This window comes from Diceros bicornis, chromosome 19, assembly GCF_020826845.1.
Source record: "Diceros bicornis minor isolate mBicDic1 chromosome 19, mDicBic1.mat.cur, whole genome shotgun sequence".
Lineage (NCBI taxonomy): Eukaryota > Metazoa > Chordata > Mammalia > Perissodactyla > Rhinocerotidae > Diceros > Diceros bicornis.
Window position 1 is genome coordinate 44721101 of NC_080758.1, and position 27936 is coordinate 44749036.

Below are 27936 nucleotides of genomic sequence, written 5' to 3' on the forward strand. Positions count from 1 at the left end.
AGGAACCCAGACTGGAGTTACAACTGTTTCAGTTCACTCATTTTATGCAGCACACTTTCCAAATACGTAACATGAAGAGAGTAGAAGCTACCGTGTCTGGCCCGTTCAGTAAATTTTAATTACCTGTAACTGGTTGGGAGGCAAGAACGCAATACCAGTTTAAGAAAAAATGCTCCCCATGGTGTTCAGATATCAAAGTTCTGCAACCCTCACACCAGTTGCAACTGATTAAAACAAGAACAGAGGCCAACAGTGGCGGGTAAAGATTTTCTACACGTGTCTCAAAGCATCTTCCCAATACTTCACCAGGGGAAAACCGGGCAGGCACCACCATAAGTGCTCAGTCATCACCAACGATGGGACACATATCCTTCCCAGGACACAGCATCACTTGTGTTCAAGTCTGTCAAAAATGCAAGCCTGCATCGAATCATGAGCAGACAAACCCAGCTCTGGGGACCTTCTCAACAAACCCTGGCCTATAGGCTTCACAAGTGTTAAGACAGGAGGCTAGAACCCTGGGCACATAGCGAAGCTCTCACCCCTGCCACGGCTTAGCTGCAACCGCAGTCTAGGGGTACTCTTGGCCGTGTTTCCCACAAAAACACTCCATGTGGTAGCATGGTTTATTATTTTATTATACACTTTATAAAAAGTCCACACACTTATACCCCCACTACCATTAGGGAGAGGGTTCACATCTTAATGTAGATCTGTGATCTTCTAAAGCAGCCCGTAGTATTTGTTTTTATCCTCTCAAGCTACTTCTCTCCCCTCCAATATTTGCATCCCCACTACAAAAATGGAGCTGCAAAGGGTGTATAAAGACAAATGAGATTTTCCTTCTCTTGTTATACTACAAACATTTGAGGTGACTAAAGAACCACGAGTAAGAGTGAGAAATTATCTAGTTAAGGAATGGAATGTGTATGTTAACTGTAACAAGTAGCTGAATTATTTGTTGTAATTGGCACCTACCCTAAAGTAACTGGTTTGTAGGGTCATGGGCACATGAAACAGTGAAGACGATGTATGCCAGGCAATTTGCTTGTACTTGTTTCTAGAAGGCACATGTTTCCTGCACCCTTTCTTAACAACTAAAGACAAATTACAGGAGAATCCAGTATTCAGATTCTGCTCACTTTGAGGTATTAAATGCATAAGGAAATGGTTATGTCCAAATAGCAGGAAATAGAAATATTTTTAAACCAACACGGTTAAGTGTTAAAAAGATTTTTAGAAATCAAAATATTTATTCACATAACTTTAAACTGAAGTCAAAGGTAATAAATCTTCTGTGGCAATGATTTAAGTGCAAGTGATGCTGGCTTTCTTCACATTCACATCGTTCACTCAGAAGAGGCAGATCAGTTGTTCTTGAACAGGTCAATACAGCTCTGCAAGAGGGAGACATTGTTCTGGAAGAAAAACAACAAAGCAGACCAACAACTCGCCATCGAGACCAAGACTTCCTATATATCTGTAAGAATTAAACTCAAACTCACCAACTTAGCTTTTCACAACCTATCTGAAGCCAACCGAACTGGCTTGACACTTTTCTTCATTAAATCACAACTGAACCACAACCTAAACCTCTCACCCCAATTTCATGTTGGCGAGTTCCTCTCCTTCAGAGGGTCTGGGAGTGCTGCCTGAGGGAGGCTCACAGCAAAGGGGCTAGTGGTCGCCCCTCCAGCACCTCCACGGCCCCCCCACCCCAGCGCTTTGTTCCCAATGCAGTCTTGACAATTCTGCTTACTGTGACTTAACCTAAATGCTATCTATATAAATAAGTTGTTCTTTGATGTTAAAGGCCTTGGAAAGACTGGAGAAAAAGTTGCTAAAAATTAGTAATGGGTAAGATTATAAATGAGATTAATAAAAGATAAATATTGATATAGAACTTTGCACAAATTGCTTTACAAAGTTCTCACTTGTAAGGAATTCAGAAAACTTAGCAACACCCAGAACAGCATGGGTACGATTTATATATAAATGATACTTTAAAGTCTAACTTAAAAGGTCATACACAGCAGGACTTTCACTTAAGAAGCAAGTGAATAAACACATCTACGTTGTAATCAAAATAAAGGAATTCAAAATACACACAAATCTTCCAAGTCTTCTTGCTTTAACCAATGTTAATGGCCAGTGACAGTGGCTCCCTGCTGACCCAAGGGCTAACCCAGTTGCCCTGGATCAATAGCACTCTGGGGATCAATCTTGTCTACACCCAGGAACCACCCAAAGAGCCATCCCCAGAAATTCTGAGCGAGTGGGTCCGGGCTTCTAAAATTCTTAAAAGCTCCCTAGTGGATTCTAATGTGCACCCAGCATTGAGACCCATTGTTCTCCATCTTTTCTGTGCTAAATAATCCAACAAGTGGCTCCCACCTACATTACACGGGATTAAAACCACAAGAGCAAACCCCATCTGCCTGATGAAACTGGGATAGTGAATTGGGAAATAACTGCGGAAGAAATCCTAAAGCTGCTGGCTTAATTTGAAGAAAACACTTACCCTGGCATGCTTTATTTCCAGTTCAGACATTTCAATTAGATTCTTTCTAAATGCTGCCACTCTCTTTCGTTTGAAATTGATTAGTTCTACAAAAGAAAGTTTACCAAGAAAAGTTGAGAATTTTCATCTTTAACTTTCAAATACCATTCTTACAATAAATGATCCAAAGGTTTGATGCATCATCATATTTTTATTATCTCTATGATTGGGATACATACCAGACATTCTGTGGACACCATAGTGATGTGCTTGCCAAGTCTTTAAATGAGCACCACCACCCAATCACACGACCATCAAAATTCGGAGAATGGCCATTGACTACTTGGAGCATCTCCGAACTGAGCAACCTCGCCCTTAACCTCTAGGTACCAGTGCTTGTGGAGACAGGGCCGGGGAGGTGTGAGCCCCACATACTTACACCAATGGCTTTTTTGTTTTTGCTTTTTAATGTGTTATTTTTAAACTTTGAAAACTGCTACTCTCATGTTCAGACAGCTTTTCAGTAGATACGATCTCTAGGCCATGCCACCTTTACATCTATCCTTTCCTTTCCTATTGCCACCATCAGAATTCAGGATTAATGCTCTATTAGAAATCAGGGTAAACCAAAAATATGTACTTACTCCCTTCTAATTCCTTCCATAAACTTGTGAACTTAAGCTCTCTGCCTTGCAGCTTTCATCATCACTCCTTTGGTCACAACTCTCCATAGCTCAAGCTGGTACTCCAAGGTACTCAGGAGCAAACTCACCCTCCTGTATCATTACATCTATACAGCACTGTCCAGCAGAAATATAATGCAAGCAGCCACATTAACAAGTAAAAACTTGCACAAAATTTTTATAGTGATGTGTTAATGACAATACCTTGGATATACTAGGCTAAACAGGTCTTCTCAGATCTCAAGATAAGCTCACTTCCTTCCTCTGGGCCTCGTTCCTCAGGACCAGGACCCAGCCTGTCTCCCCCCACACCATCGTTTGTACTGTGCTCGTTCAACTGACTATTCAGCTCAGCCACAAACCTTAGAACTTGGACCAAAGGCAAACAGATTAAGACCCACTCATCTCAGTATTCTACAGAATACTGTATTTCTGTACTTTTAAATACCATACACCCAGGCTTTCATATTGAAGGAAGAGGATAAAATCTAACAACACAGGAATAAACCTTAGGCAATAAGGATAGGCCTAAATTGGCACCATTTTAAAGCTTTGTAGTTTTTCTTTAATCCCCTCTAAAACTGTCAGAGCCACTAAACTCTGGCCTACATAATAACCTAAGATTTCAACTCAGTAATTATGAACTGTGTTCTTTTCCTTATAAATTTAAATTAGGTGTTAAAAAAAGGCCAAGATTTTAACAATAGGGCAACAAGGAGGTTCCTTTGAAAGAATCCAAGGCAGCCATGTGAGCATGTCTGCATGCCATTTGCAAAGTTTTCATAGAGAGCAGTTCTGTCCCTTACAGTTAAGGCATCAGAGTCCTGAATAGAAATGAACGGAGACAAAGAAGTATAACTCTAGTGCTCACTGCTATTATCAGGACATTTCCAGATACGCCTATATTTCAAAACTACAGGAGAGGAAAAAAGTTCTGAGAAAATAAAGTCTTAAAATGAGACAGGGATTTCCCAGGGAAACCTGAGTTTTGAAGAGGTAGAGGAGTATTTTCAGGGTCAACCAAGCCGAGTCCTACTATCATTACATTACATTCTAGAGGACAGTCTTTACCTCCAGAGGGGCGGGGAGGGGGAGAGGGAGGGAGGGAGAGTGAGGGAGGGAGAGAGACTGTGTGTGTGTTGACCTATGTGCATGTGCATATACCCCTACATTTCCTAACAGGCAGCTGAAGGGCACAGAGGCAGAGACACCCCAGGAGCAATGAGCATATTTAGCACCCAAATCTTGTTACTATTCGGTAAGTAAAAAAAACCCAGGAGAAATGATTTCTTTCGTGGTTTTTTTTTTTTTTTGAGGAAGATTAGCCCTGGGCTAACATCCGTGCCCATCTTCCTCTACTTTATATGGGACACCGCCAGAGCATGGCTTGATGAGCGGTGCGCCAGTGTGCGCCCAGCATCTGAACGCACGAACCCCGGGTCACCGAAGTGGAGCAGGCACACTTAGCCGCTACGCCACCGGGCCAGCCCTGAAATAGTGATTTCCAGAGCTAGAGTAGAAAGGTAAGATGAGCACAAAACACTAACTGCTCAAAAGAATGGGACCACCATGAGGACACGCCAACTTAAAGGCGCTCCCACTGGCTCAGTCTGGTCTATTTGAGCACTAAAATAACTTGGTATAATAAGGAATTTTAAAACTATTTTCAAAAATAGGAATCCATGACTCTAATAAAGGTGACCAAGAAGGAAATGTGGGAAAGCAAAGGCGTGTGCTTAAAGGACAATGCCAAGTGCTAACTTGGACAAAGAATGCTAGAATTGCGGGAGGGGGGAAAACGCCTTCATGCAACCACCAGAGTAAAGGTTGGCTCAGGCAAGAATCATCAACACAGGCTAAATTTAGGGAGAAAGTTTTAGTAGGATATATGCATCTTAAATAGTCTCCCTCAGATTGCTAATTCGTGGCATGGGAAAAAATATTAGCTACGCAATGGAGAAATATTGGACATCTAATTGAGTAATCAAAACTAACACCACAAATAAAGGGAAAATGGACACAACACGCCCACAGATGTCATACCCTAAGAAGGACGGATTATTTACGTAGTATTCCGTTAGAAACGCATGACGAGAATCTAATCATGAGGAAACAGACTAACTGAAAAGTGAGGAACATTCTATTTGTAAAAAGAGATTATGGTCTTCAAAAGGGCAAATGTCATTGAGAAAAAAAGGCTGAGAAGGGTTCCTTCCAAATTAAAGGAGACTTAAGAGCTATGATAACCATATGCAATCCTAATCTGTAGGCCATTATTGGGACAACAAAATGAGAATGCAGACAGTAGACTGTATTGTATCAATGTTCAACGAAGTTGATAACTGTACTCTAGGGATGTACGAGAAATACACAACAAAAATTTTAGGAATAAAAGCAGCATGATATACACAACTTAATCTCAAATGGTTAAAAAAAACCAGATGTGTGTATAAAAACACATGTGGGAGCATGCATGCATGTGCAAGTGACACATGGGCAAACTGTGGATAGCTAGGTGACTCCAAGTAAAGGATGTATGGGTGTTCTCTGCACTATTTGTGCCATCTCTCTGGAAGCTTCAAATTATTTTCAAATAAAAGCAAAAAGTCAAGAGTGGCCCTGCTCAACCTTCTTTTGCAGATTCAGAAAGCTGTTCAAATTTCTGGCAGCATTCCTGCTGGTGCGCTTCAGCCAGCTTGACGTCTCTGCTTTTTAACCGGGCCTTATCCAAGGCTTTGTTTGAGTTCTCATAGTCAATGAGGGCTTTAGTGCGTCTGTATAAAAGATCCTGAAAAGAAAATTAACAGACACGACATGGTAGTTAAACCTATCCTACAAAATCTCTAGAGAACAAAACAGAAAGACTAAATATCTAACCTACTCCAAACACAGGCCAAGTACCACGGTGCCAGTGCACTGCCTGAAACGTTAGACCACAAGAATCTAACCTAACTACCTCTACCCCCACCCCTCCCCATTACTATTTTTAATCTCAAAATTAGGCTGGGAACAGCGACTTGTATAGCACCGTGGAGAGCTTTTTCAGAATTCTTTATACGGATCAAGAAAAGACCCCCAACAGTAAAGACTAAAGGATTTTTTTTCTAGTTGCTTCAATTATGGAAAGTAATTTCAGAAAATTAACCACTGTGTACCAGAACATAGTTACTGCTGGGTGAGTCAAGTGATGCTGCTAGAATGCACCTGGGCAATGAAGTAGTAAGAAACATTCTTATGACCCACCCCATCCTGCAAATCCCACCTCTACGGATCTACCCTGAGGAACTAATCTGAAATAAACATTCTTTGCAATCTTATAGCAAACTACAAGTTACCTCAGTATCTAAAATGGGAAGTTATGATGCAGTATGACAGATACATGAGGTTCAATATACAACTATGTCTACTGTTGTGCACACTCAAAAAACTTGAGTGTTTTTTTGTCAGCTCTCACGTCCATTAAAGTAGAAGATAAACTATAAAAGATACAGTCTAAACTGCGTAAAACATACATCCAAATAAGACTAAGGAACATGCCGAAAGACAAATTAACGAAAATAAAACCAAAATATGGGGAAAATAATGAATTTCAACTTCCTGACATTTTCCCGCTACATATTTTCCCTATCTAATTTTATGTTACCTGATCTAGCACATTTTGTACAAAAATAATTTAAACATTTTTGTTCAGGGCAGTGTAGACAGTAAAGAAAGCTTGTTTCATTCCCAAAGGTCATTCTGCTTATCACTTAGTCTTGCTTCTGATAAGCAATGCTTTAGGACTCAAAGGCTGAAGTGATCACTGCAATTCAATAAAAACTCACGAACCGCAAAAACTTTTTTGCCTCAGAAATGGCCCTCGGGGCTTGAGTTTAGTTCTGTCCTGCATCCAATAACCTATAATCCCCCAAACCATTATCTGTCTACCCAGCACTACCCCTCCTGCTCCCAAGCAACACAAAGTAAGGATACAATGCCACGAAAAGGCATATCCTTATGAAAAGATTTCAACCTAAAATGGAACTGGAGGATAGGAAATGGAGAATCTCATGCATGTGCCCTCAGAAGGGAATTTAACCGAGAGACTGATTTCCCGTAAATGCCTGATTTACAGAAGCCCAAGACTTATCTCCAGACCAACGAACAGCCACCAGTGAACTTACTCTTCGACTCTGGCTGGACTTTCTCTTCTTGCACCCCTGACCCATAAATACAGCCCACCACAAGCCATCAAAGGACTCACCTGCAGCTTGCTACAACAGGAGTTTCCCAAATCGCAATTTTTCTGCTATTCCTGAATAAACTCAATTTCTGGTAATTCAAGCTTGCCTCAGTTTACCTCTTTAGGCTGACATCACTTACACAAACAATCCTGACAAATTCCTGTCTGAATCCATCTCTAACATTAGACATCTTCTGGGTCATGGCAAGGCGGTCTTGCACTACTGAGGAGTCAAGAGCGCCCATCTCACCTTTGCAGCCTCTATGTTCAGCATGTAGTATCGGAGGAGCTCTGTCAGCTTTAAATCTTCATCTGAGGAGACCCGACTCTCTACTTTCTATTTAAAAAAGTAAAGGTCACCATCATTTAAGCAGAAAGCTACAGATTATAAAATATATATTATAAGACCAACATAAAAACCCTTACCCTAAGTTTTTCAAAAAGCTCAGCAACCTTCAATAGGTACCTGAAAATATACACATGATTTTGGGTTGAGGTCTTGAATCATGTATGAAATATGATCCCATCAATACTCTAAAGACACAAATAGATAAATTCAAGAGTCATAGCCTTTGGTACTTTGGAATTAACTTACCAAAGTAGTATTTTCATCACACTGACCCAATCTAGTAGTGAAGATGGTTACAAAATCGAGCACATTTACAGTGCCACACTCATGGGCATCAGCCTTCCCTTGGTGCCCCTTCAGCCATCTTGCCATGCAGAACCTGTATCCCCAAGATAGTTCTTATCCAGTGCAAAAACTGTTTAAGCAAGGTCAAATTCTAATGAGCTACTACCTTGGGTGTCTCAAAGCCATAAATATGCTACTATTTCATCTTGGTTCTGACATTAGCTTGACTTCCACTTTCAAATCAGAAATATTACCACCTATTATACCAAGGCTCAGTGTTAAGTAGAATACTGGTCTTACACCAGAAATACCCAAGATGGAGAAACTGAAAAATTCACATAAAAAAAGCTCAGGATCAGACTGGGATCATTACATTATCCTTATGACCACCTTAACCCAAATCTCTTCAAGTCAGTCCAAGGTACTACCAGGTAAAGCGGCAAGCACCATTTGCCAATGAACACACAAGGCAAACTTTACTCAAAGACAACTTCAAAACTAAAATAACAAGAAATGGAGACATGCAAGCTTGACAGAAATAAAGGCTTTGACAGTACCACATTTGGTATAGAAGTGCCCTCTGAGTCCCCTACAAACATCCTAGAAGTGTCTGCTATGTTCAGAGGGTAAGATTTGAGTGCTGGAGACTATCGTCTACCCTTGATGAGCTTGTACTCAAGAGCAGAACTGAAACTATATAGTCTACTCACTAGACTTTTCATGACACCACCCACTGGTTTTAGATTAAGAGATTAGGGGAAATGCTTTTCTAATAGAAACTTACTTTTTGATGACCGTGGGCTCTTCTAAAGCCAGGCTATGCAGACAGGCTGCAGTGTGGATATAGTCATCTGCAACATCTACAGAAACAACGACAGCCCTTTTTAGATGAACAGAGCTGGCACATTAGCAAAGCTAAGTGGCTAATGGGTGAATGGTATTTACTTTTATGAGATCTGGTCATTTTGTCAGCTTTTGCACACGAATCCTTGATCCTATTATAATAGTTAATGAGGAAATTTTTCTCTTGCTCAAAGAAGTCATCTACCTCCTAAAAGGGAAAGAAAAAAGAAATTTAAGAAGCACAACTTTTAAGACTATATGTACTTTATATTAGAACATTAAGGAAATAAGCTTATTCTTAAGAACTTTAACCTCTATAGACCAGGGAAATAACTGACAAGATACCATTTCATACTCAGTATCAGCAAATATCAAGTGCTGGCAGGAAATGTCAACAGAGAGAACCATTTTGAATAGCTATTTGGCAATGCCCAGTAAAACTAGGGGGTGGGGGATTTGGCTGGTTCCAGACTGGAAGGCAATACCGGCATCTGGTGGGCATGGCCAGGGATATCAACCTTTCTGCAATGCATGGGTAGAGGACAGTCCTGCACACTTTAAACTAAGCCAATGAGATGGTCCAAGAGTTTCCAAATTTCTGACAATGCCCTCTCTACTGAGCACCTATATTCTGGGCTCCTTACTCCTTACTTACTCAAGTCCTCAAGTGGCAAAGTCAGATACCAGATAGTAACCGTTAAGGTAACTCAGTTAAAAAGGGGGGAGGAAGGGGCTGAGGAGTAAAGAAATAAATCACACCTATGAGGGTAATAAGAGACTGTATATTATTTTGATTTTCTAGAACAGCACTAACAGAAATATGTGAACCACAGGTGCCATTTAAAAGTTTTCCAGTAGTCACATCATAAAAACAAACAGGTGAAATTACTTTTAATATTTTACTTAACTCAGTATATCCAAAACATGAAAATATTAGTGAGATACTTTATATTCTTTTCTTGGTATCAAGTCCCTAAAATCCAGCAGGTAAATAAAACTAAAAATTTAACTCCTTAATTGCACAAGCTATCTATGTATCAGGTGCTCAACTGCCACATGTGGCTGAGGCTACCAAAACGGACAGTGTAGTTCTGGAGAACGGCATGAAATACTGATCTTGTAGCTTATTTTCTTTTTAAAAATAATTGAAACACTAAGATATCACCTCACACCTGTTAGAATGGCTATAATCACCAAGACAAAAAACAACAAATGTTGGAGAGGATGTGGAGAAATGGGAACCCTCATACACTGCTGGTGGGAATGCAAACTGGTGCAGCCACTATGGAAAACAGTATGGAGATTCCTCAAAAAATTAAAAATAGAAATATCTTATGATCCAGCTATCCCACTACTAGGAATCTATCCAACAAACCTGAAATCAACAATCCAAAGAGGCTTATGCACCCCTATGTTCACTGCAGCATTATTCACTATAGCCAAGAAGTGGAAGCAACCCAAGTGTCCCTCGACCGATGAGTGGATCAACAAGATGTGGTATATATATACAATGGAATACTACTCAGCCATAAAAAAAAAAAAAAAAAAAAATCATCCCATTTGCAACAACATGGATGGACCTGGAGGGTATTACGTTAAGTGAAATAACACAGAGAGAGAAAGACAAACACTGCATGATCTCACTCATATGTGGAATATAAACCAACACATGGACAGAGAAAACTGTATAGTGGTTACCAGGGGCAAGAGGGTAGGGAGGTGGGCACAAGGGGTGAAGGGAGGCATATATATGGTGATTGGCAAACAACAATGTACAACCAAAATTTCACAATGTTATAAACTATTAAGACATCAATAAAAAAATTCAAATAATAATAATAATAATTGAGTGATATCTCTCCTTACAGAAAAGGAGAAAATAAACACTTAAGTGTGGGAAGGTTCTTACCCCTTTCTCCTGGGAGAGAATAGGGTATTTTGGGAAAATAAGCGAAAATGCAATGAGTAGATGAAAATAAAATTTTTTCACATTTATTTACATTTCTGAGAAAGTAACACCATTTGTTTCACAAGTCCCTCTTCTGAAGAAAAAGGCCATCTATTCACATGAAGTCAAGAATTTTCTAAAACTAAAAGCCACTTACCTTAACTCCAGAAAAAAGGACTTCATCAGCACTTTTCACCACACTTTTGAAAAAGCCACCAAACATCTCTTTGGTATTTTTCCGCCTAACACTTAGCTGAAGAGAGAGAATTCCAAAAGAATAGTTCATGGTATGTATATTTTTCTAGGTTCTTTTAAAGAAATTCTGAATATATTCCAAGTAATACTGTTTACTATTACAGGCATACACCTAAGATAACTTTAATTCCATCTTAACCACCAGATCTAAAATATTGCATAAACACCTAAACCTAAACACAGGGCATAATTTTGAAAGTGTGGCTTAACAGATATTTTGAAAAAAATCTAGGCACCAAGTCTTCGTGGCTTTTAAATCCTTGTAGAATTATTGTCCTGTTCTATGTTGTTTATTAAACGTCACTGGTTGGAAGACGTTGAGGAAATTTCTAAGTCAGGGCCTGCCTCATATATATTAAGTAACGAGAAACACACTATTTATCTATCTTGCTGAAGGAGATTTGCCCTGAGCTAACATCCGTGCCAATCTTCCTCTACTTCTTTTAGTATGTGGGCCCGCCAGTACAGCATGGCCACCAACAGAGCAGTGAAGGTCCATACCTGGGAACCTAACCCGGGCCGCCGAAGTGGAGCGCGCTGAACTTAACCACCAGGCCACCAAGGGCTAGTCCCATACCATTTATTTTTATTTTATTTTATTTTATTTTATTTTATTTTATTTTATTTATTTTGTGAGGAAGACCGGCTCTGCACTAACATCTATGCCAATTCTCCTCCTCCCACCCCCCCCAAAGCCCCAGTAGATAGTTGTATGTCATAGTTGCACATCCTTCTAGTTGCCATATGTGGGACGCGGCCTCAGCATGGCCGGAGAAGCAGTGCATCGGTGCACGCCCGGGATCCGGACCTGGGCCGCCAGTAGCGGACTGCGCGCACTTAACAGCTAAGCCACGGGGCCAGCCCATAACGTTTATTTTTAAAAAAGCATACAGGTCTCCTTTCAACAAAAAGATAGCCAAAAAGAAAACAATTATGGATCAATTTAAGTTCCCTCTAACAATCCCAAACTTACCTGAAGGAGAAAACTAGTTTTTAGAAGGGGCAAAAGGTCAAAATCCTTACGCAATGTTTTATGAGAATGTCTTACACAACGGATCTATGAGGAGCGGGAAGTGGCACGTAAAAAGGGTTTCCATTGTGTTGTTAAATTCAGATCTTTAAAGTCAATTTTCTCAGAAAATATATTAAGTATATTTTTAAGTATAGTTTTTGGAATAAAAATGCCTTACATCCTGATCATATTCCAGGAAAACATGAAAGTTGCGATCTTTACTGAGAACAGGGTGAGAAGAGAGCCGCTGAAGAAAGACTTCATGGGAGGACACAGTCTTCTTAAAGACAGCAAGATATTCACTGAAAGAGAAGCACACAAGTCATCCATTTGGCACCACTCAACTAACTGCTCCAATTCTGCTCATCATTGTTATCTCATCATTGTTCTGCTCATGCCACTAAGCAAAACACCTGAGTGGACCAAAACATTTTGGTGTAACTTTTATCTAATTAGGTAATTTAGTTAGGTTGCCATTTTGTAATCTGTGGAATGAGCCAACGAAGGGGGAAAGTGGTATTGTAACTGGAGTTGACAGAACAAGTATGTGAAGTCCCAAACCTACATGCAACGCTTGCTGGTATCTAGCAGCCACAGAACACTAGTTTCTTTAAAACAACGAAAAGCCTTTACATTTGCAGCCATGTACACAGCACTGAGTCTAATAAGGCTTGGAATTATCAGAAATTATAAAGCAACTTTATCTCAATCTAGACATTAAAGATCACTCTAAATATTCCAGTGGTAGAACTGGAGTCTGTGGTGCTCGGTGCTTTATCCTCAGATCTGATCATTACAGACACTCAAGTGCGTGCTGAATGATGCAGTAACCTGGAGGTGTGTGAGCACCAGCCCTAGACAACATGGGCATGGGGCAGAGCACTGACAAGAACTGCTGCAATAGGCACCTGAATTCCAATACGCTGATGGTGGAAGAGGGGAGGGAGCCGAGATGAAGAAGAGCGAGGATGGTTTCATAAGAAACTTAACGCAAACCTCCAACTATAATACAGAATAAAGAATCCTTTTCTGTTTGAAATAATTAAAATCACACCACATTAAAATACACTTCCTGTGGACCTGGACTTCTTTCAAACCGTCAATGTGATCATTATTCAGAATGCTTCTTTCCAATAGCATTCACTGCAATCTAGTTTAAACTATACTTTTAGTAACCAAACTTCAGGGACAAAAGCTTCCTACATTATCCACAGCCTGAAGAATTATTTATATATAAAGATACAAAGGTTTACTTACGTCTTCACTACGCCAGACCAGCATTCTATAACAAGTACTGTCTACAGAGGGGAAAACAACTAGTCTATCCAGTGTCAGTGGCCCCCAGAGAATCACTGTCTAAAGTACAAAGACCATGCTCCACACTCTGCAAAATGTAGCTTTAGAAGACAGCACTAGGCAACTAATTAACTGCTGTACTTTAAAAAAGTTAGTTATCAGGTTTATTAAAATTTCTGTACATCATCACTTTCCTCCTTCTCAGAAGATAAAGCTCCACCAAGAAAACCCACTTACGCTTCCAACTCTTGCTTCATCTTGGCAAATTCTTCTTTGGTCATAGACCCTTCACCCTCTCCCAGTTTCTGCATCTTCTCTCGAGGGCCATCAAAGTCAGGCTTTGTAGGAGCAGGTGGAATCTGCAGCAGAGGCAGGTAACTAATGAGTGATGTAACCTAGCAGTGATGTTCTAGTCAGTGCCTATGCACAGGAGGCAGCCAGCCCAGCGGGGCTGACTAAAGGGCAACCTGTTTCTCTCTTAACCTTATTCCTTTGGTAATTTAAAAGTGTCCTCCCCACAACGTGGCACTAACTTTGCTATCATTTGTTCAGTTTACCCATTACACACAATTGGCAGGGTACAACTGTGTTTATCCTGCTTCGATGTCAGTTTAAAACATATATATTACAATCAATGCTAAAATGAAGCCGATGAAATACCGTAAGATTATATAGTCTCTAGACTTCAAAAGGAATTTTTAATTCTAGAAGATAATCAAAACATTTTAATTTTGAGGGAACAGAACATGCTTCAACACAATCTTCAGTACTAATTTTGTTTAATTATTTGGCCAGATTCTCCAGTCTGCCTGGCAGGACAAGCCACACTTAATTCTTCTTTAAAATTGGCTAAGTCTCTTCCCATAGCCATGCATTAGCTCTCAAGTGCTGAGCACCAAGACAAGTGCCTCCTTTACTCCTTGAGCAGACTACAACACTTTTGATAAATCTATTGCATATCATCACCAATACAGAGATTTTCCTAGAAATCAATTCTACTTGATGCCTCAAAGAAAATGCCAGAGAAATAACTAACTCAAAGGTAGAAAAGACTTAAATCATGAAATGGTTTAATCCTTATACTGTACAGAATGTAAGACTATGCTGCATCTCATAGCTGCTAACACTATTCTATATTTTACACTTTAACAGAAACAGTACATACTCTAGTTGGCAGATGAAATCAGACTGTTTTCACAATCCTTTTATAAAAAGGAGATAGAAGTCTCTTTAAACAAAATGAACAGCAAGGTAGAAAAAAGAGCTTCAGTAATTATTTGATTTTCCAAAATGCACTTACAATAAGCCCAGCATAGTCTGTAGTTTCAATAAGAGTGTCATGTAGCCACACAAAGTCTTCATGTTGCCTTGTAACAGAAAACTCTGGGCTCTGAAACGTGGGCAGCGTGGTCTATAGAGAAAGGAGTGAGAAGTTAATTGGTAACTACTTTTAGATAAAGTGGTTTGGGTTTCCTGGGCTGCACTATGAGAAAATTCTGCATAATAAAACATCACAATGAGATCCAGTAAAGAAAAAAGCAGCACCACATGATCTCTCCACCACTACTGAAGTCATAGCTAAGATTCTATGCTTTTTATGGAATTCCTTCCACAAAACTCCACCTTTCAGGTCAATTCAAACAGATATAATTGTGTAGTCTTCACGCTGCCTCCTGAGTAACTGAGGTATGCTAATCAAGCCACCAAGGTATTAAGAGAAAACCACATGGGAAAGGACCTTATGCTGAAGATGGCATATACCAAGAGGTCTAGCATCAAACTGCCTGATTCAAATTGTGCTCAGCCATTTCCTTTATTTAAACCCGTGCCTCAGTTTCCTCACCTGTAAAATGGGGATAACAGAACACCATCATAAGGTTGTTATAGAGAAAATTAAATCCACGTAAACCCTTCACCAGAGTGCCTGGCATAAGATGAGCATTCAATACATTTTAACCAGTGTGGAACATAAAGGAGGCTGAAAATGTTCCTGGAAGAACTGACTCAGAAATTAAAACTTCCCACGTTTTTCAGATTGGCATATTGCTTTTGTCAAATTAAAAATTTGGAGGAGGACAAAAGTCTTTTGCATCACAAGAAATAGGTGGAGTGAAGGCCAAGAACCTAGTAAATATGGGAAAAGCACATACTTCCCAGGCATGCAAATCAAAAACAAAGGTGAAAGAGTGGAGCTGTGCAGCTAGGCGGCTCCACCCAGATCACTTTCGCGTGGTTTGCTTCCTCATGGAGCAGAGTACAAGCCACGCTTGATTACATCAGCAATGTCCACTGCACTAGGGCTCCACCATAGCGGAAAACACTGAAGCAAGAGCACTCATCTGATGCTTTCTACAAGCAAGATAAGGGAAGTTCTCACTGGGCAGCAGTGCTACACACAAACAAACAGCAACCATTTCGGTTCAGGATGTCTCTTCTAAAGATCCACTGTGAATAACAAGGCTGCAACCTAGCATTGCTTTTATTACTGAAGTCAGTCTGTCACTTACCTTGGTATGCACTGTAAATTTGACCTTATCTCTCTCACTGAGTGCATCAGGTATGTCAATCTGAAGCGAGGGATCAATATTCAGGTCCACAGATACAGATCTCAGCTGAAATACATTTTTTTGGCTATTAGTCTCAAATTCATTTTATAATTTTATGTATTTATTTTTCCCCCAAAACCCCAACAGATAGTTGTATGTCATAGCTGCACATCCTTCTAGTTGCTATATGTGGGACCAGCCTCAGCATGGCCGGACAAGCGGTGCATCGCTGTGCTCCCGGGATCTGAACCCGGGCCGCCAGTAGCGGAGCGCACGCACTTTACCGCTAAGCCACGGGGCTGGCCCTCAAATTCATTTTAGTCCTAAAAGGTATTCTTCCAAAAATGGGCGTTAGTCATTAAAAAGTAGTCTCTACAAGATCATTTAGAACCAAGCCAATGGAAATATATCTAAGTTCATTAAAAACTGTGGGGAAACCTGCTCTTAAATGCATGGGTGGGTCCAAAGTATTCCTGTAATCTGAATGAAACAACTGTATGATTCCAATATCAGGTGCATTACACATTTTATGTCTACTTGAAAAATACATTTAACCAAATACTTGAACTGTACTAAGAAAGCTTGAACTAGATACAGACAGAACAAAATCTTGAACTTCTTACATAAATGCCCAAACTACAAAGAATATTCAAGAGGCATTAATCAGACTGTACAGGGCCGGCCCCGTGGCTTAGCAGTTAAGTGCACGCGCTCCGCTACTGGCGGCCCGGGTTCGGATCCCGGGAGCACACCGATGCACCGCTTGTCCGGCCATGCTGAGGCCGCGTCCCACATACAGCAACTAGAAGGATGTGCAACTGTGACATACAACTATCTACTGGGGCTTTGGGGGGAAAAAAAGGAGGATTGGCAATAGATGTTAGCTCAGAGCCGGTCTTCCTCAGCAAAAAGAGGAGGATTAGCACAGATGTTAGCTCACTCAGGGTTGATCTTCCTCACCAAAAAAAAAAAAAAAAAAAAAAAAACAGACTGTACATATTATCTGAAAGAAGTTAGAGACTAGGAAAACGTAGAGAACAGTCATGTGGTATGGGATCCTGTGGAGAAAGATAAGAAAAATCCAGCTCAATATTTATATTCAGGGACTGTTTCAAACAGATGAGAAATCTAGACACAAGAGGTGAACTGTAAAAATGAACAAAGGCCTTAATTAGCAGAATCACACTATGGGTTACACCTAAGTGACAAGTGGGAGCACTGCCCTGGAAGCAAAAGTAACTGGTTTTGTCAGTTGGAAATTCAGAGGAGAATAAGACCCAACCCCATTTTCGACAGTTTAAGAATTTTTGGAAAAACTGGACTGTTAGGAAAAAGTGGCAAAAACGGTTTTCCTGCTGAATTCAAAATATGATAAATTCCCTAATTCTTAAAGCAGACAAAGTTGATGGTCAACCTGAGGGCCTAGCCACAGATGAGGGATGAGAAACTTCAGGGACTAAGCATCTCACGTCCTCTCCCTTTCCTCTTAAACTATAAGCTAGTACTAAAGCAAACTCGTCATACACTGGATTATTGAACACTCGGAGAATGCCCATTGAAGACTGGAGTTAGAAGGATGAGAGAGGAGGCAATACTGAGGTATTTCCCTTTGGATTCTTTCCTTCAAAATAAAAAGTTCATCAGTCCTTGGTCTTGAACTTAACTTCTGAAACCAGAAAAACTGGTTGAATCAGGTATAAAAAGATTAAATATATTTACTAAAAATACATGGATTACTTCTCTCTCCTTTATCTTAAAAGCTGTCAGTACTTCCCTCTTTCCTTTAGTAGTGTACTAAAAAAATTTTAAATTGCTGGGCCGGCCCAGTGGCGTAGTGGTTAAGAGCATGTGCTGTGCTTCTGTGGCCCAGGGTTCACAGGTTTGGATCCAGGGCTGGGACCAACGCACCACTTGTCAAGTTATGCTGTGGCAGCGTCCCATACAAAGTGGAGGAAGACAGGCATAGATGTTAGCCCAGGGCCTATCTTCCTCAGTAAAAAGAGGAGGATTAGCAACGGATGTTAGCTCAGGGCTAATCTTCCTCACACACATACACACAAAAATTTTAAATTGCAAAAACCAGAGCTAACCCTCTAACAACGGCCTTCCTCTAAGAGATAAGCTTCAAGTTCTGTCACTAGAACATGATTTTAATGTCAGATATTAGTTAAGATCACAATATATTTAACAGTCCCTGACATCTCAACCTAAATACTTCTTCCAAATGAATTCTTGATGAGTCCTATGAAATATTTGCTTGTTTGGCTGGATTTTTGCATGTCCATTTATGAGATTTCTGCAAACCAAGATAAAGCTTCAAGGTCAAGGATACTTCATTTTATCACAGCTGTGACTCCAGCTCTGACATATTTCTGATAAAAGCTTCCTTCCTTCTGATAATTTACCACTGGGCAAATACAGTTCAAAAAGACCTCAAAATATACACTAAAATTTGATTGCAGAGAATACTGACCACACCTCCTATCTTATGTTTGCATCTGTCAGCGCCAGTACAGGAATAAAGCAGGCCAGGCATAAAAGGAGCAGCAGATACTGGTGGAAAGATGGGGCAGCTCATGAGACAAATCTAAGGTCCATTTCCCTGAGCTCAGCAACAACTGCCATGTTTCCTGAGATTCCGTTTCCTAAAGAAATCACAAATCCTGATTTCTAGCCATCTCTCAATTTCTGAACATGCTGACAATTCCATTTCAGCTCACTATAAGCCAAGCAAAATCAGTGAGCCTGCGAGCTCCACGTGGACCACCTTTGGAATCAGGGTTGGAGGACCCGAGGGGAACGCAATCCAGTAAACGGCATTCATACAAGCACCAAAGTCAAAGCTACAAAGGTTGTACCAGCTGCTTTCCATTCCACTGAATGATCACCTTCTGGCTTCACTTCTTTTCCCATACTCCCAACTGCATAGAAGTAAGAGCCCAGACTACTTACTATACTACTATCTTCCTTCCTTGTCAGCACAGCAATGTTTTTTGGTATAAGAAGGCAATGAGGACAAAGGAATAATGAAAACCACTAGAGGTTTTAAAAGACTTTGACCTACAGCAGGATTATCAAGCATCCAAGCTTCTCCTGCAGTAATCATTTTTGCCTAGACATATCACCTGAGGAAGGGATTCAATTCAAACAAAAATCCAACCACCTGACATGATAGTCTTAACCACCAAAAAACAAACAAACAAAAAACACAGATAACATAGAAAAGTCTGCATTTGGGCCTTAAAGAATTGTCTGAAAAAAGGTATTGGTAAAATTCTAAGCATTCAGGCCATCACCAATTCAGTGGTCCCTACTCACAAGTTAACCGAACTTTCTCGTATTGTAGCATACAATCCTCCAGAAAACAAAGCAGATGTATCATCAAGGAGTAAAAAGTTGTGAAATGTTTAAAGCTTCGAAGTCAGCACTATATCCTCACTCCGGAAACACCAAGTGTGATTAAAACCTCAGCATTCCTCCTTCTGCTTAGTCAATAAAACCAACATCCCATAGCTCCATGCTACAGTACTTGCTAAATCAATCACCAGGTTGGAGGGTATAGAGTGGGTAGCAGCCCTCCATATACTTTCCCCGATACCCACCTCTACCCCCTATCCTAGATAAGAACCCAGAGTACTACTTTGCCCTGCTGGCCAACAGTGATTCTGACTTGGGCGACAGATGTCAAAATGTCTAGAATGGCTGTTTAAATTAGTGGGGAAAGATAGGCTTCTAAACAGAGTCTGACCTTATGTGCGTATATTGATTTTTCCATTTCCCAGTTCTCTTAGGTCACTTGTGAGAATCAAATTTAAAACATATCTACTCTCAAAGGATGGAATGTAAGTTTTAAAACTGACTTTTTATAGATTTCCATTGAAGCCATTGCATCACACACCCAAAGTTTTAGATGGAGTTTCAGTCCCCAATGTACTTCGCTACTCCAGATTAATCCTTATAGTAAGCATTACAATGATCTTTGAGAGAAGACAAAAAGGGATGAACAAGCATTGCTTCATTCAGAAAGCAAACTTTTAACTGTTTTTAAGAAATCCGAAAGCTTGGTAAGAGAGCCTGAAAAGGAGAAAAACTGATACAAAATCCCTGAGCTTTTCCTCACCTGCTCACCAGCCTCCCAGCTGGGACACCTGATACCAGCTGCAGCACAACTCTGCAGAGCTCTGAGCTGCTAAGGGCCACTTCTGGTCCAAATCGCACTTATGATTTACTTTGGTACAAGACTTAACACCATCTGCAAAGCTCCCTCTTCAAAAGGTTTAATGGCTCACAGATGGCAAAAGGCACCTACGTGACTGGGCAACACAGAAGGCTAGATTCTGAAATTTGCAACCCACGGGGGAGAACAGAGAAAAAACATACAAAAGGTAAAAATGTTGTTATGGTGACCACAGACGTCAGTTTATACTAGCGCCATACAGCCATAATGACAAGACACAACGGGAAGAAATCATCTTCACAGAAATACTGATCTGCTAGAATGGGAGCCAGTTGAATAGCCATTTAAATCTAACCAGTTTTCTATACAATGTTAAGTAGTCAAATATGCCAGTCCCCACACTGTCATCTTATTTTGAATGTTGCAAGTAAACTACTACAGATAGAGGAAAAAAGACTACTTTTACATAAATGACTTTCTAGTTTCCATTCCAAAGGAAGAAATGTACTTAGGCAAACATGCTGCATTAGTGTGTCTTCCCTTGAAATGTCTCTCTCTCCTAAGGATTTTGCTTTGTTATCCTTTACCCCACTGCCCAAAGAACTAAGACTCCCTACATCAGGAAGAGGCCAAAACGACAAGGCATCCATGAATGGCACGTTGGCAGGGCGAAGCCAAAACAGGTAAGAAGCCTGCCTTCCTGGGTCAGATTTTTCACTTTGATCACAGGAAGCAAGAAACAGGGCACATTTCAACTAGAAAGGTATGCATAACCTTGCCTAGTCCAATACTCATTAATGAGGAAATAAATCCAAAAGTGTTATGCTACAGACACTCTAGATTTGCATTAATTTCCAAAAACAAGATTCACTGGATACATACTTATGAAACAACATATATTACTTTGTTACTGTTTCAACTCACAGGAAAGCGCTCTATAAGAAATTTTAATATCGTATCCTTCTCCAAACCCCTCTATTGGTACTTGAATGTTTGTTAGTTTTCTTCTATCCTGAAGGTAACTAAAACCTGTTTATCTGTATCCTGTCCCAGGTTTTCATAGTATTTGTTCTCATCTCCTGCCCCCCCGCTTCTCCCTTTCCTATAATTCAGGCCTGCCAATATCATATTGTGTCCACAAGAACAAAAGAACCAAAGACTTCTAGAAGATCTCGGTCTACTAACAGATAATAGCTATGGAAGAAGTTAGTTATAAGCTTGAAAAATAAGATAAAGGGCTGCAGCAAGTGATCAGATTTCCACCACTCATCTTGGTGAGATGAGACCCAGAGGGACCCATCCCTGCTGACACCAACCATTCTTACCGGTAGTCCACCAACACACAAGCTGTCCACAGTAGAACACCACAGACTGCAAGGCATTTGGAGGCTACATAGCCCCGAGTTCCTAGAACAGGAACCGAGGCTTGGAAGATTAGTGCAGCGTACTCAGCGAATGGATAAACTGAATCATCATTTCACATGGCTGCAAGCCCGTAACTAGTCAAATCCCAACATGGAACCAGAAAGTGAGTTTATGCTGAATTACTGGTTTAAATAACATTCATTTCAAAAAACCCATCTAGTTACTAGATACTTGGATTATTTTCAAATGAGTTCACAAAGCAAAAGGGTTGAATTATATCATCTTTAAGGATCTCCTAGCACAGAAATTCTACTGGGAATCCACACATCACTGCTATAGAGGAAGCAGCTCAACAAATGAAAAACTAATTTCTTCCATTCAAAGCTAAAGTCCTTTACCTACTACCCAATTCCATCAAGGATCCCTCCCAGAAGTTCCCTAGTGTATCCAGTCCACAGCCCTGTTACAAACTTGACATGTTAACAGATTACTCATTGTTGATGAGGGTTATTTAAGAACATTCACTGTCTGACTTTTATGATCTTACTTTACGATCAACCCAAGATGAAATAGAAATAGGTTTGAGAACAAAAAATTTTACCTTCACCATCAACCAAGATGACTCAGCAGCATGGATAGAGTTGCCTGAGGTTAAGCTTGTCATCTGTTTGAGAGACAAATGGCAGCACAGGGAAAAAAGGATGCCTGCTTCACGGTGGGGTTTCTTCTGCTTTGAGAGGTAGCACACATTTCCCAGCTCAGATGTACATATTCCAATACCTCATTTTGTCACTCACCAGCCACCTGATATCCATCAGCACAATGTTCAAGCTTTGTACCGCTCTTCATTAAAGATTAAGAGAAAGCTGAGAAGTTGGTGATATCTGCATTTGGACTCCTCACTATTTACACTTACTAGAATGAAGGCTTAGGGGTCTGCCCCTCAAAAACAAGTAAACCATAAACTCTTCAGGCAGAAGATGCATACCACAGATTAACATAAGCAGCTATTTTTGAGAAAATTACATTTTCTCTCCAGACCACATAGCTGTGCCTGAAAACGTTACACCAAATTTGCAAAAGAGAAGAGGGGAGGGAGTCAAGCCAAGAATCCAATTTCTAAACTGAGTAAAGTTCAGTCCTCCCTGTGTTTCACACTGCAACTACACACTCCACCCTGGGTATCTACCGTTTGCCTTTGGGGCATGAAACAGTTGACAAATTCCATGTCCCTCTTTTAGGAGGGATATCTCTTCTTAAGAGTAACTCAGTGGCCAACCAGAAAATAAATAAGCATTGGAGGTAAAAAAGTAGCTTTTTGGAAACTAGATTACGCAGAGAAACCTCTCAATTTATACTTGTAAAAATAAGTTTACCACATTCACGTGAGACAAGATGTCCTACAGCCATCTTCCTTCAGTTTCAAAAAGAAAAGGCAGAACTCACAAAGCTCTGAAATACTTTCCTCAAGATAATTGGCTTCATTAAAAGGTAGGTTGTTTCCCCCAATATTAACGTCATTGCATGGGCCTTTCACCACTGGCTATTTGGAGCATTCAGAGTACTAACCTACAGAACTATTCTTGTCTAAACTAATTTCCTCAAGCAACAAAGCCCTGACAATATAGAGAGCAAAATGTTTAAAAGGCAGGATTTTAAACCAAGTTTAAACCAGCATGTTTCTCAGTGAGCTTTGTGGGGGATCAGAATTGGCCACCCCAAAATGTGTCTCTTTGCCTTGGCTTGATTATGTTCAAGAACAAAAGACTGAAAGACACTTTGACCTCCTCCCACTAATTGCCTAAAAGAAATTTAAGATAGAAGGCCTGCCCCCAGGACACGCCATCACCACAGATAACTGGGTATTGACAGACTGCTAAGGTCCTTGCTAAGCCCCTTCTTATCAAAGTTCGGTTGAGCAAGATTTGCTTTCCCATCTCCATGTGAATTCCCTTCCTCCCCTTTGAAGTCCCAAACCACTATCCCCAACATCCTCCTTCGTCTTCAGCCGAAGATGGTATTTAAGATGAGCGTCTCTCCCATTCTGTTGAGTTACCCAGTTTTTCCTGGGTCTCTCCCAAGTATACATATCATAAAGCTTTGTTTGATTTTCTCCTGTTACATTCTGTCTCATGTCAATTTAATTCGTACCCCAGCCAGAAGGACCCAGAGGGCAGAGGATGTCTTCCTCCCCTACAGCTTTCACTATGGCCCACAATGCTTTGAGCGCTGTGGCATCAGAGCCGCAGGTGTCCACTGTGGGCATGAACTCCAACAAAGGAAACGCAAAGCTGTCTCTTTGTAACCCTCAACTGCCCAGAACCCGCTAAAGAAAAGCACCTTTTACCATATTTTGATAAGGTTCCTCAGTATTGGGGGGAAAGCTAACTCTACCAAAGATAGTCAATGATGCTTATGTTTATCCAGCATGTTCTTTTCTTAGAATTTATCCAGCATGTTCTTTTCTTAGAATTTATCCAGCATGTTCTTTTCTTAGAATTTATCAATCACAGACCTGAAAAAACTTGAAACAAACTGGCACACTAAAGATTAGCCTCTGTAATAGAACCTGAGCCACTCATAACATCACACTTTTTTAGAAAGAAAAGTTTAAACCGCTGATTCTCAACCAAGGGACATTTGACAATGTATGCATATATTTTTGACTGTCACTACTGAAGGGGAGGGAACTACTATCACCTAGTAGAGGCCAGGAATACTGCTAAACACCCTACAATACAAAAAATTACCAAGCCCAAAATGTCAACAGTGCTCGGAGGTTGAGCAATCCCAGTTTAAACTAAAGCTCTACATTAGATGTTAGTCACTTACCAGATTTCACACCAAATGAGAATTTAGATCTCAGAATCTAGAAAATTCCATAATAGCCTCCCTTGGCCATTTGTTCCTCCAGTCAAAAAAAAAAAAAAGTAAGCAGATCATGACTTGCTTAAGTAGTATTTACAAATGGGGACCTTAAGACATTGTGTGCAAGTTACTGATCCAGAAAACTAAGGCTTGGGCAGCTTTGATAAGTTCTACTTCCAGAGTTCAAAAAAGAAAAATGAAGCCAAACCATTTAAGTGTAGCAGAAAACTTCAGTCCACAAAAATTAGTGAATTTGGACTTGCTGCAGTATTGGTAAAAGTTCAGGATGGTTCCTATAATAACACAAATTGTAGGACACTCTTCCATCCAAGCTGGTGAAGAATCAAGTATCCTTAGAGACAACTTCCACACCAGCTAACAAAATACTACCAGCAAACCAGAGCAGCAGCGTAAACATAAGCATTAATGACTGGCTCTGAGGAGAAACCATTCACCCAAAGCCCATGTAACCAACTAGTGAAAGTTAAGGCCAAATTGTAATAGCACTAAGCTGTAAGGGCCATCACCTAGCCTTTGCAACGCTTTTCCTATGTGCTCAACTTACTTCAGTCCGCTAGCAATTTAAAAATCATAAAAAGTCTCAGGAGACAATCAGGACCTACGTTCAACTTGCCATAGGCTTGCCAGACTAACAGGAACCAGACTCATCACCACAGAAAGAGACACATTGAATCTGTGAGCGGGAACCTATCCACAATGCCCGGCTATGTAAATGACTTTTTGGCAAACAGAAGACCTGAGACCTAGAAGGTGCAAAATGACTGGACGCCAGAGTAACTATAACTTTTAGGGGAACAAAGTTCTGCATAATGTCCAATTATTTCCCTCGACCCACTAAAAACTCTAGACACCTGAGAACTTGCATCCAGTGGGGTTTGCGGGGGCGGCACGCAGTACTACTTTACCATGAGGATGAGGCCTAACGGTGCTAATGCTTTAGTTAACGTTTTCAGGGACTAGACTTATTACACCCAACTTTTCTAAATTTAAAAATCAAAATACAATCTATCCCATCAGAACACTAGTTAAATACCAAATTAATCATGCAACTCTTTTCCAAACTGCTTTTTGGGAAAGGAGACAAATCGCAACACCTTCAGCTAAAGGATGTGACTAAATGGAAGTGTCAGGCTACCAGATACAGGCTAACACTCCTTTCAGTTTTGCTGAACTAATCAAGAGTGCTGTACAAGCATTCAAAACCCTCAAAAATCAATTATGTTCCTTACTTTATTAGTGAGTCTAAGCCCCATGAACTCCTATCCTTATGGAAACTCCAACGCAAATAATCAGGAAGTTTAAACGTAAAACGTTTTCGGTAAAAATGTAAAACACTTCAGTTGACTAACAAAGCTCTATTACAGAAAGAACAGTTTGCCCAGGATCTGGCCTCCTGTTATTTCACACTTGTCCCAAACTCTCTTTTGGTTATCAGTAAAAACCATCTAGACCTGTTGCACAGCACAGAACTAATACCAGAGATCAGGAAGCAAAATGAAGCCATGCGTTAGGGTAACATCTTGTTAACTTTTATTATTTCCTTATTTCTGTAATTAAAAAATCAAAAGGAAAATAATCCTATATAATCCTTTCCTGTAGCCACTAAAACCAGGTGGCAGGAAATAGTCTTCATAATCCTACACCAACTTTGCTGGAGGAACAGAGCCGTGGGGAAATTATTTTAAAAACCAGCTACGATTACTGTACTAACAAATAGGAAGGCCGGTTAAAGCAGTTAAGTCCTTTTAAATAGCTGTCTAAAACATATCCTGGATCAAGCAGAGAAGGTATCAAGAAAAACAAATTTTTAACTGCTATCAAAATTCCTATTTACCTAAACTTCTCAAGAGAAAACTACCTTGGTAATGTTCTAGAAAGAATCGTAGTCTCCAGTTCCCACTTTCGGTTTTAGTGAAAAGACAAAAAAACAAATTTACTTCTTTCAACTTTCAAAGAAATAAAAATATCCCAACTAAGACGCTACCTTCACGCACAAAATTGCTTTTCAATAATACAGCAATAACACCCCTGTTGGAACAATCCAGCGGCTGTGCGTGAACTTCAGTACTAACTAGATAAAAAACTTTCCAGAGGTGCCTCTGACGTTTAAATAGATTTAATTTTTTAAGATGCCTTCCAGGTTACTTAAATTTGGGCGCATCTTGTATTTTTTAGATTACATTTCTTTTTTTTCATTTTCTGCCAGAAACACTCTTCTGTTGAAGATTCCGTGCCTAACGTCGTGGCTCATACCAACCTCTATGAACTGCGAAACCAACTAAAACGTAAAGGACCAATAAAAGAGCGTAAGCTTGTCTCTAACTAGCTATTGCGACTTGACTTTACTGCATTAGTTACCTTTCAAACTTCAAAGTTTAAGCAACGTGGAAATAACCCACATAAACATGCAAGTTTAACAAGTAAAAACCAACTTCAACAAGTATTTGAGCACCTACGAAAAATGACAGAAGTCCCGCAGTGACGCCATTTAGCGTTAAGACTGCAAGGAACATGCTTCAGGTTTGACGTGATGGAATTCCCCCAGTATTTGGGCCACAAAAAGTGTTTTCTCAAAGGAGAGGGAGCAATTTGGAGGCAACAAAACCAAACTCGGCCGTTTCTCGCCTGTTGAGTGCGTTTCACGTTCACCGCCCAGTCTCCACGAAGCCAAGGGAAATTCTGGTAACCTTCTACTAAGCACATCACCAGGTCTCCAGAGACTCGCCACGCGGCCGCTGGGTGCAGACCCCGCGGCGCGTGCTGGCCGGAACGGCCCCGCGTCTCCGGGTCCTCCTCGGGGTCCGCCGGGAGCGCCCGGGGCAGCCCTCCGAGGACCGAGCAGGGGACGCTCGGCGGGCGGCGGGTGCTTTCCGCGTCGGGGAGCCCTTCGCGAGGAGCGGGTGCACAAGGCGCCCCAGAGCCCCCGGGGATGAGAAAGAAATGGGGAGGTCGGCGGGGCCTCCTGTCCCGGAGCCTGAGGGCGGGAGGGCCTCACCTTGCTGCGGTCCTCCTCCTGCTGCTGCAGCAACTCGGGAACCGCGGCCATGGCGACGCGAGCCTCCAGCGGGGGCCGCCTGGCTGTGCGAGGAAAGAGGAGGCTGGGCCGCCGCCAGGGCGCCTCTCACGGGCGGCCGCGGCCCCGCCTCCGCTAGCCTCCCTGCCCGACGGCGGTGGGAGGCCTCGGGACTCCGCCACCATCCCAGCAGCCCCGGGAAAGGCGAGCTGCACGCCACGTGGTCCCCCAGAGCGGCCTCCCCCGTCCCCGCTGCCGTCCATCTTGGAGCCGGGCAAAGAAGCTACGCGGGGCCTACCCTCGCTCCGGGCCGCGCGCAAACCGCCAACTGCAGGAGCAACACGGGACGCAGAGCGAGGAACAGCCTCCCAGCTAGGAACGTTTCAAGAAAGACCACGCTCTGGTGCGGGGGAATTTATTACTCAGCCAGAGTCCAAGATGGCGGCGAGCTGTGACGTAACATGATCTCGCGAGAGCGAAAGAGCGCGAGTTGGAACCGCCCGCGCTTTCGCCCGAGGGGAGGGACTCCCCACGGATCGCAAGAGTGTCTACG

General features: G+C 41.2%; 1 protein-coding gene and 1 non-coding gene across 7 annotated transcripts; both read right to left on the minus strand.

Moving 5' to 3' along the window:
* Positions 1 to 617: 617 nt before the first annotated feature.
* On the minus strand, positions 618 to 27782 carry SNX5 (sorting nexin 5). Of its 6 annotated transcripts, none has more exons than XM_058563288.1 (15): positions 27682 to 27782; positions 27366 to 27448; positions 22083 to 22145; positions 15901 to 16005; positions 14694 to 14804; positions 13631 to 13752; positions 12276 to 12399; positions 10988 to 11083; positions 8985 to 9090; positions 8824 to 8899; positions 7832 to 7871; positions 7656 to 7742; positions 5812 to 5971; positions 2522 to 2607; positions 618 to 1418 (listed from the first exon to the last, which is right to left on the minus strand). In XM_058563288.1, the coding sequence occupies exons 2-15, from the start codon at positions 27414 to 27416 to the stop codon at positions 1368 to 1370; spliced, it is 1278 nt and encodes a 425-aa protein (XP_058419271.1). In that variant the 5' UTR covers positions 27417 to 27448; positions 27682 to 27782; the 3' UTR covers positions 618 to 1367. The 6 variants fall into 6 exon arrangements, with proteins under 6 accessions (XP_058419271.1, XP_058419274.1, XP_058419275.1 ...); XM_058563291.1 differs by lacking the exon at positions 27682 to 27782 and adding an exon at positions 24314 to 24389 and having other exon boundaries at positions 27366 to 27427; XM_058563292.1 differs by lacking the exon at positions 22083 to 22145 and having other exon boundaries at positions 27682 to 27781.
* On the minus strand, positions 21364 to 21597 carry LOC131418814 (small nucleolar RNA SNORD17). Its single transcript, XR_009223053.1, has one exon. It is a non-coding gene; the product is annotated as a small nucleolar RNA SNORD17 (small nucleolar RNA).
* Positions 27783 to 27936: the final 154 nt, after the last annotated feature.

Coding starts and splice junctions, on each gene's coding strand:
- SNX5 (XM_058563288.1), bottom strand. CDS start 27,416: ATGGCCGCGGTTCCCGAGTTGCTGCAGCAGCAGGAGGAGGACCGCAGC. Junction 12,400..13,630: donor ATGAAGCAAGAGTTGGAAGC/GTAAGTGGGTTT, acceptor CTTCTCTTTCAG/TGAATATCTTGCTGTCTTTA. Junction 11,084..12,275: donor TCCTGGAATATGATCAGGAT/GTAAGGCATTTT, acceptor CTCTCTCTTCAG/CTAAGTGTTAGGCGGAAAAA.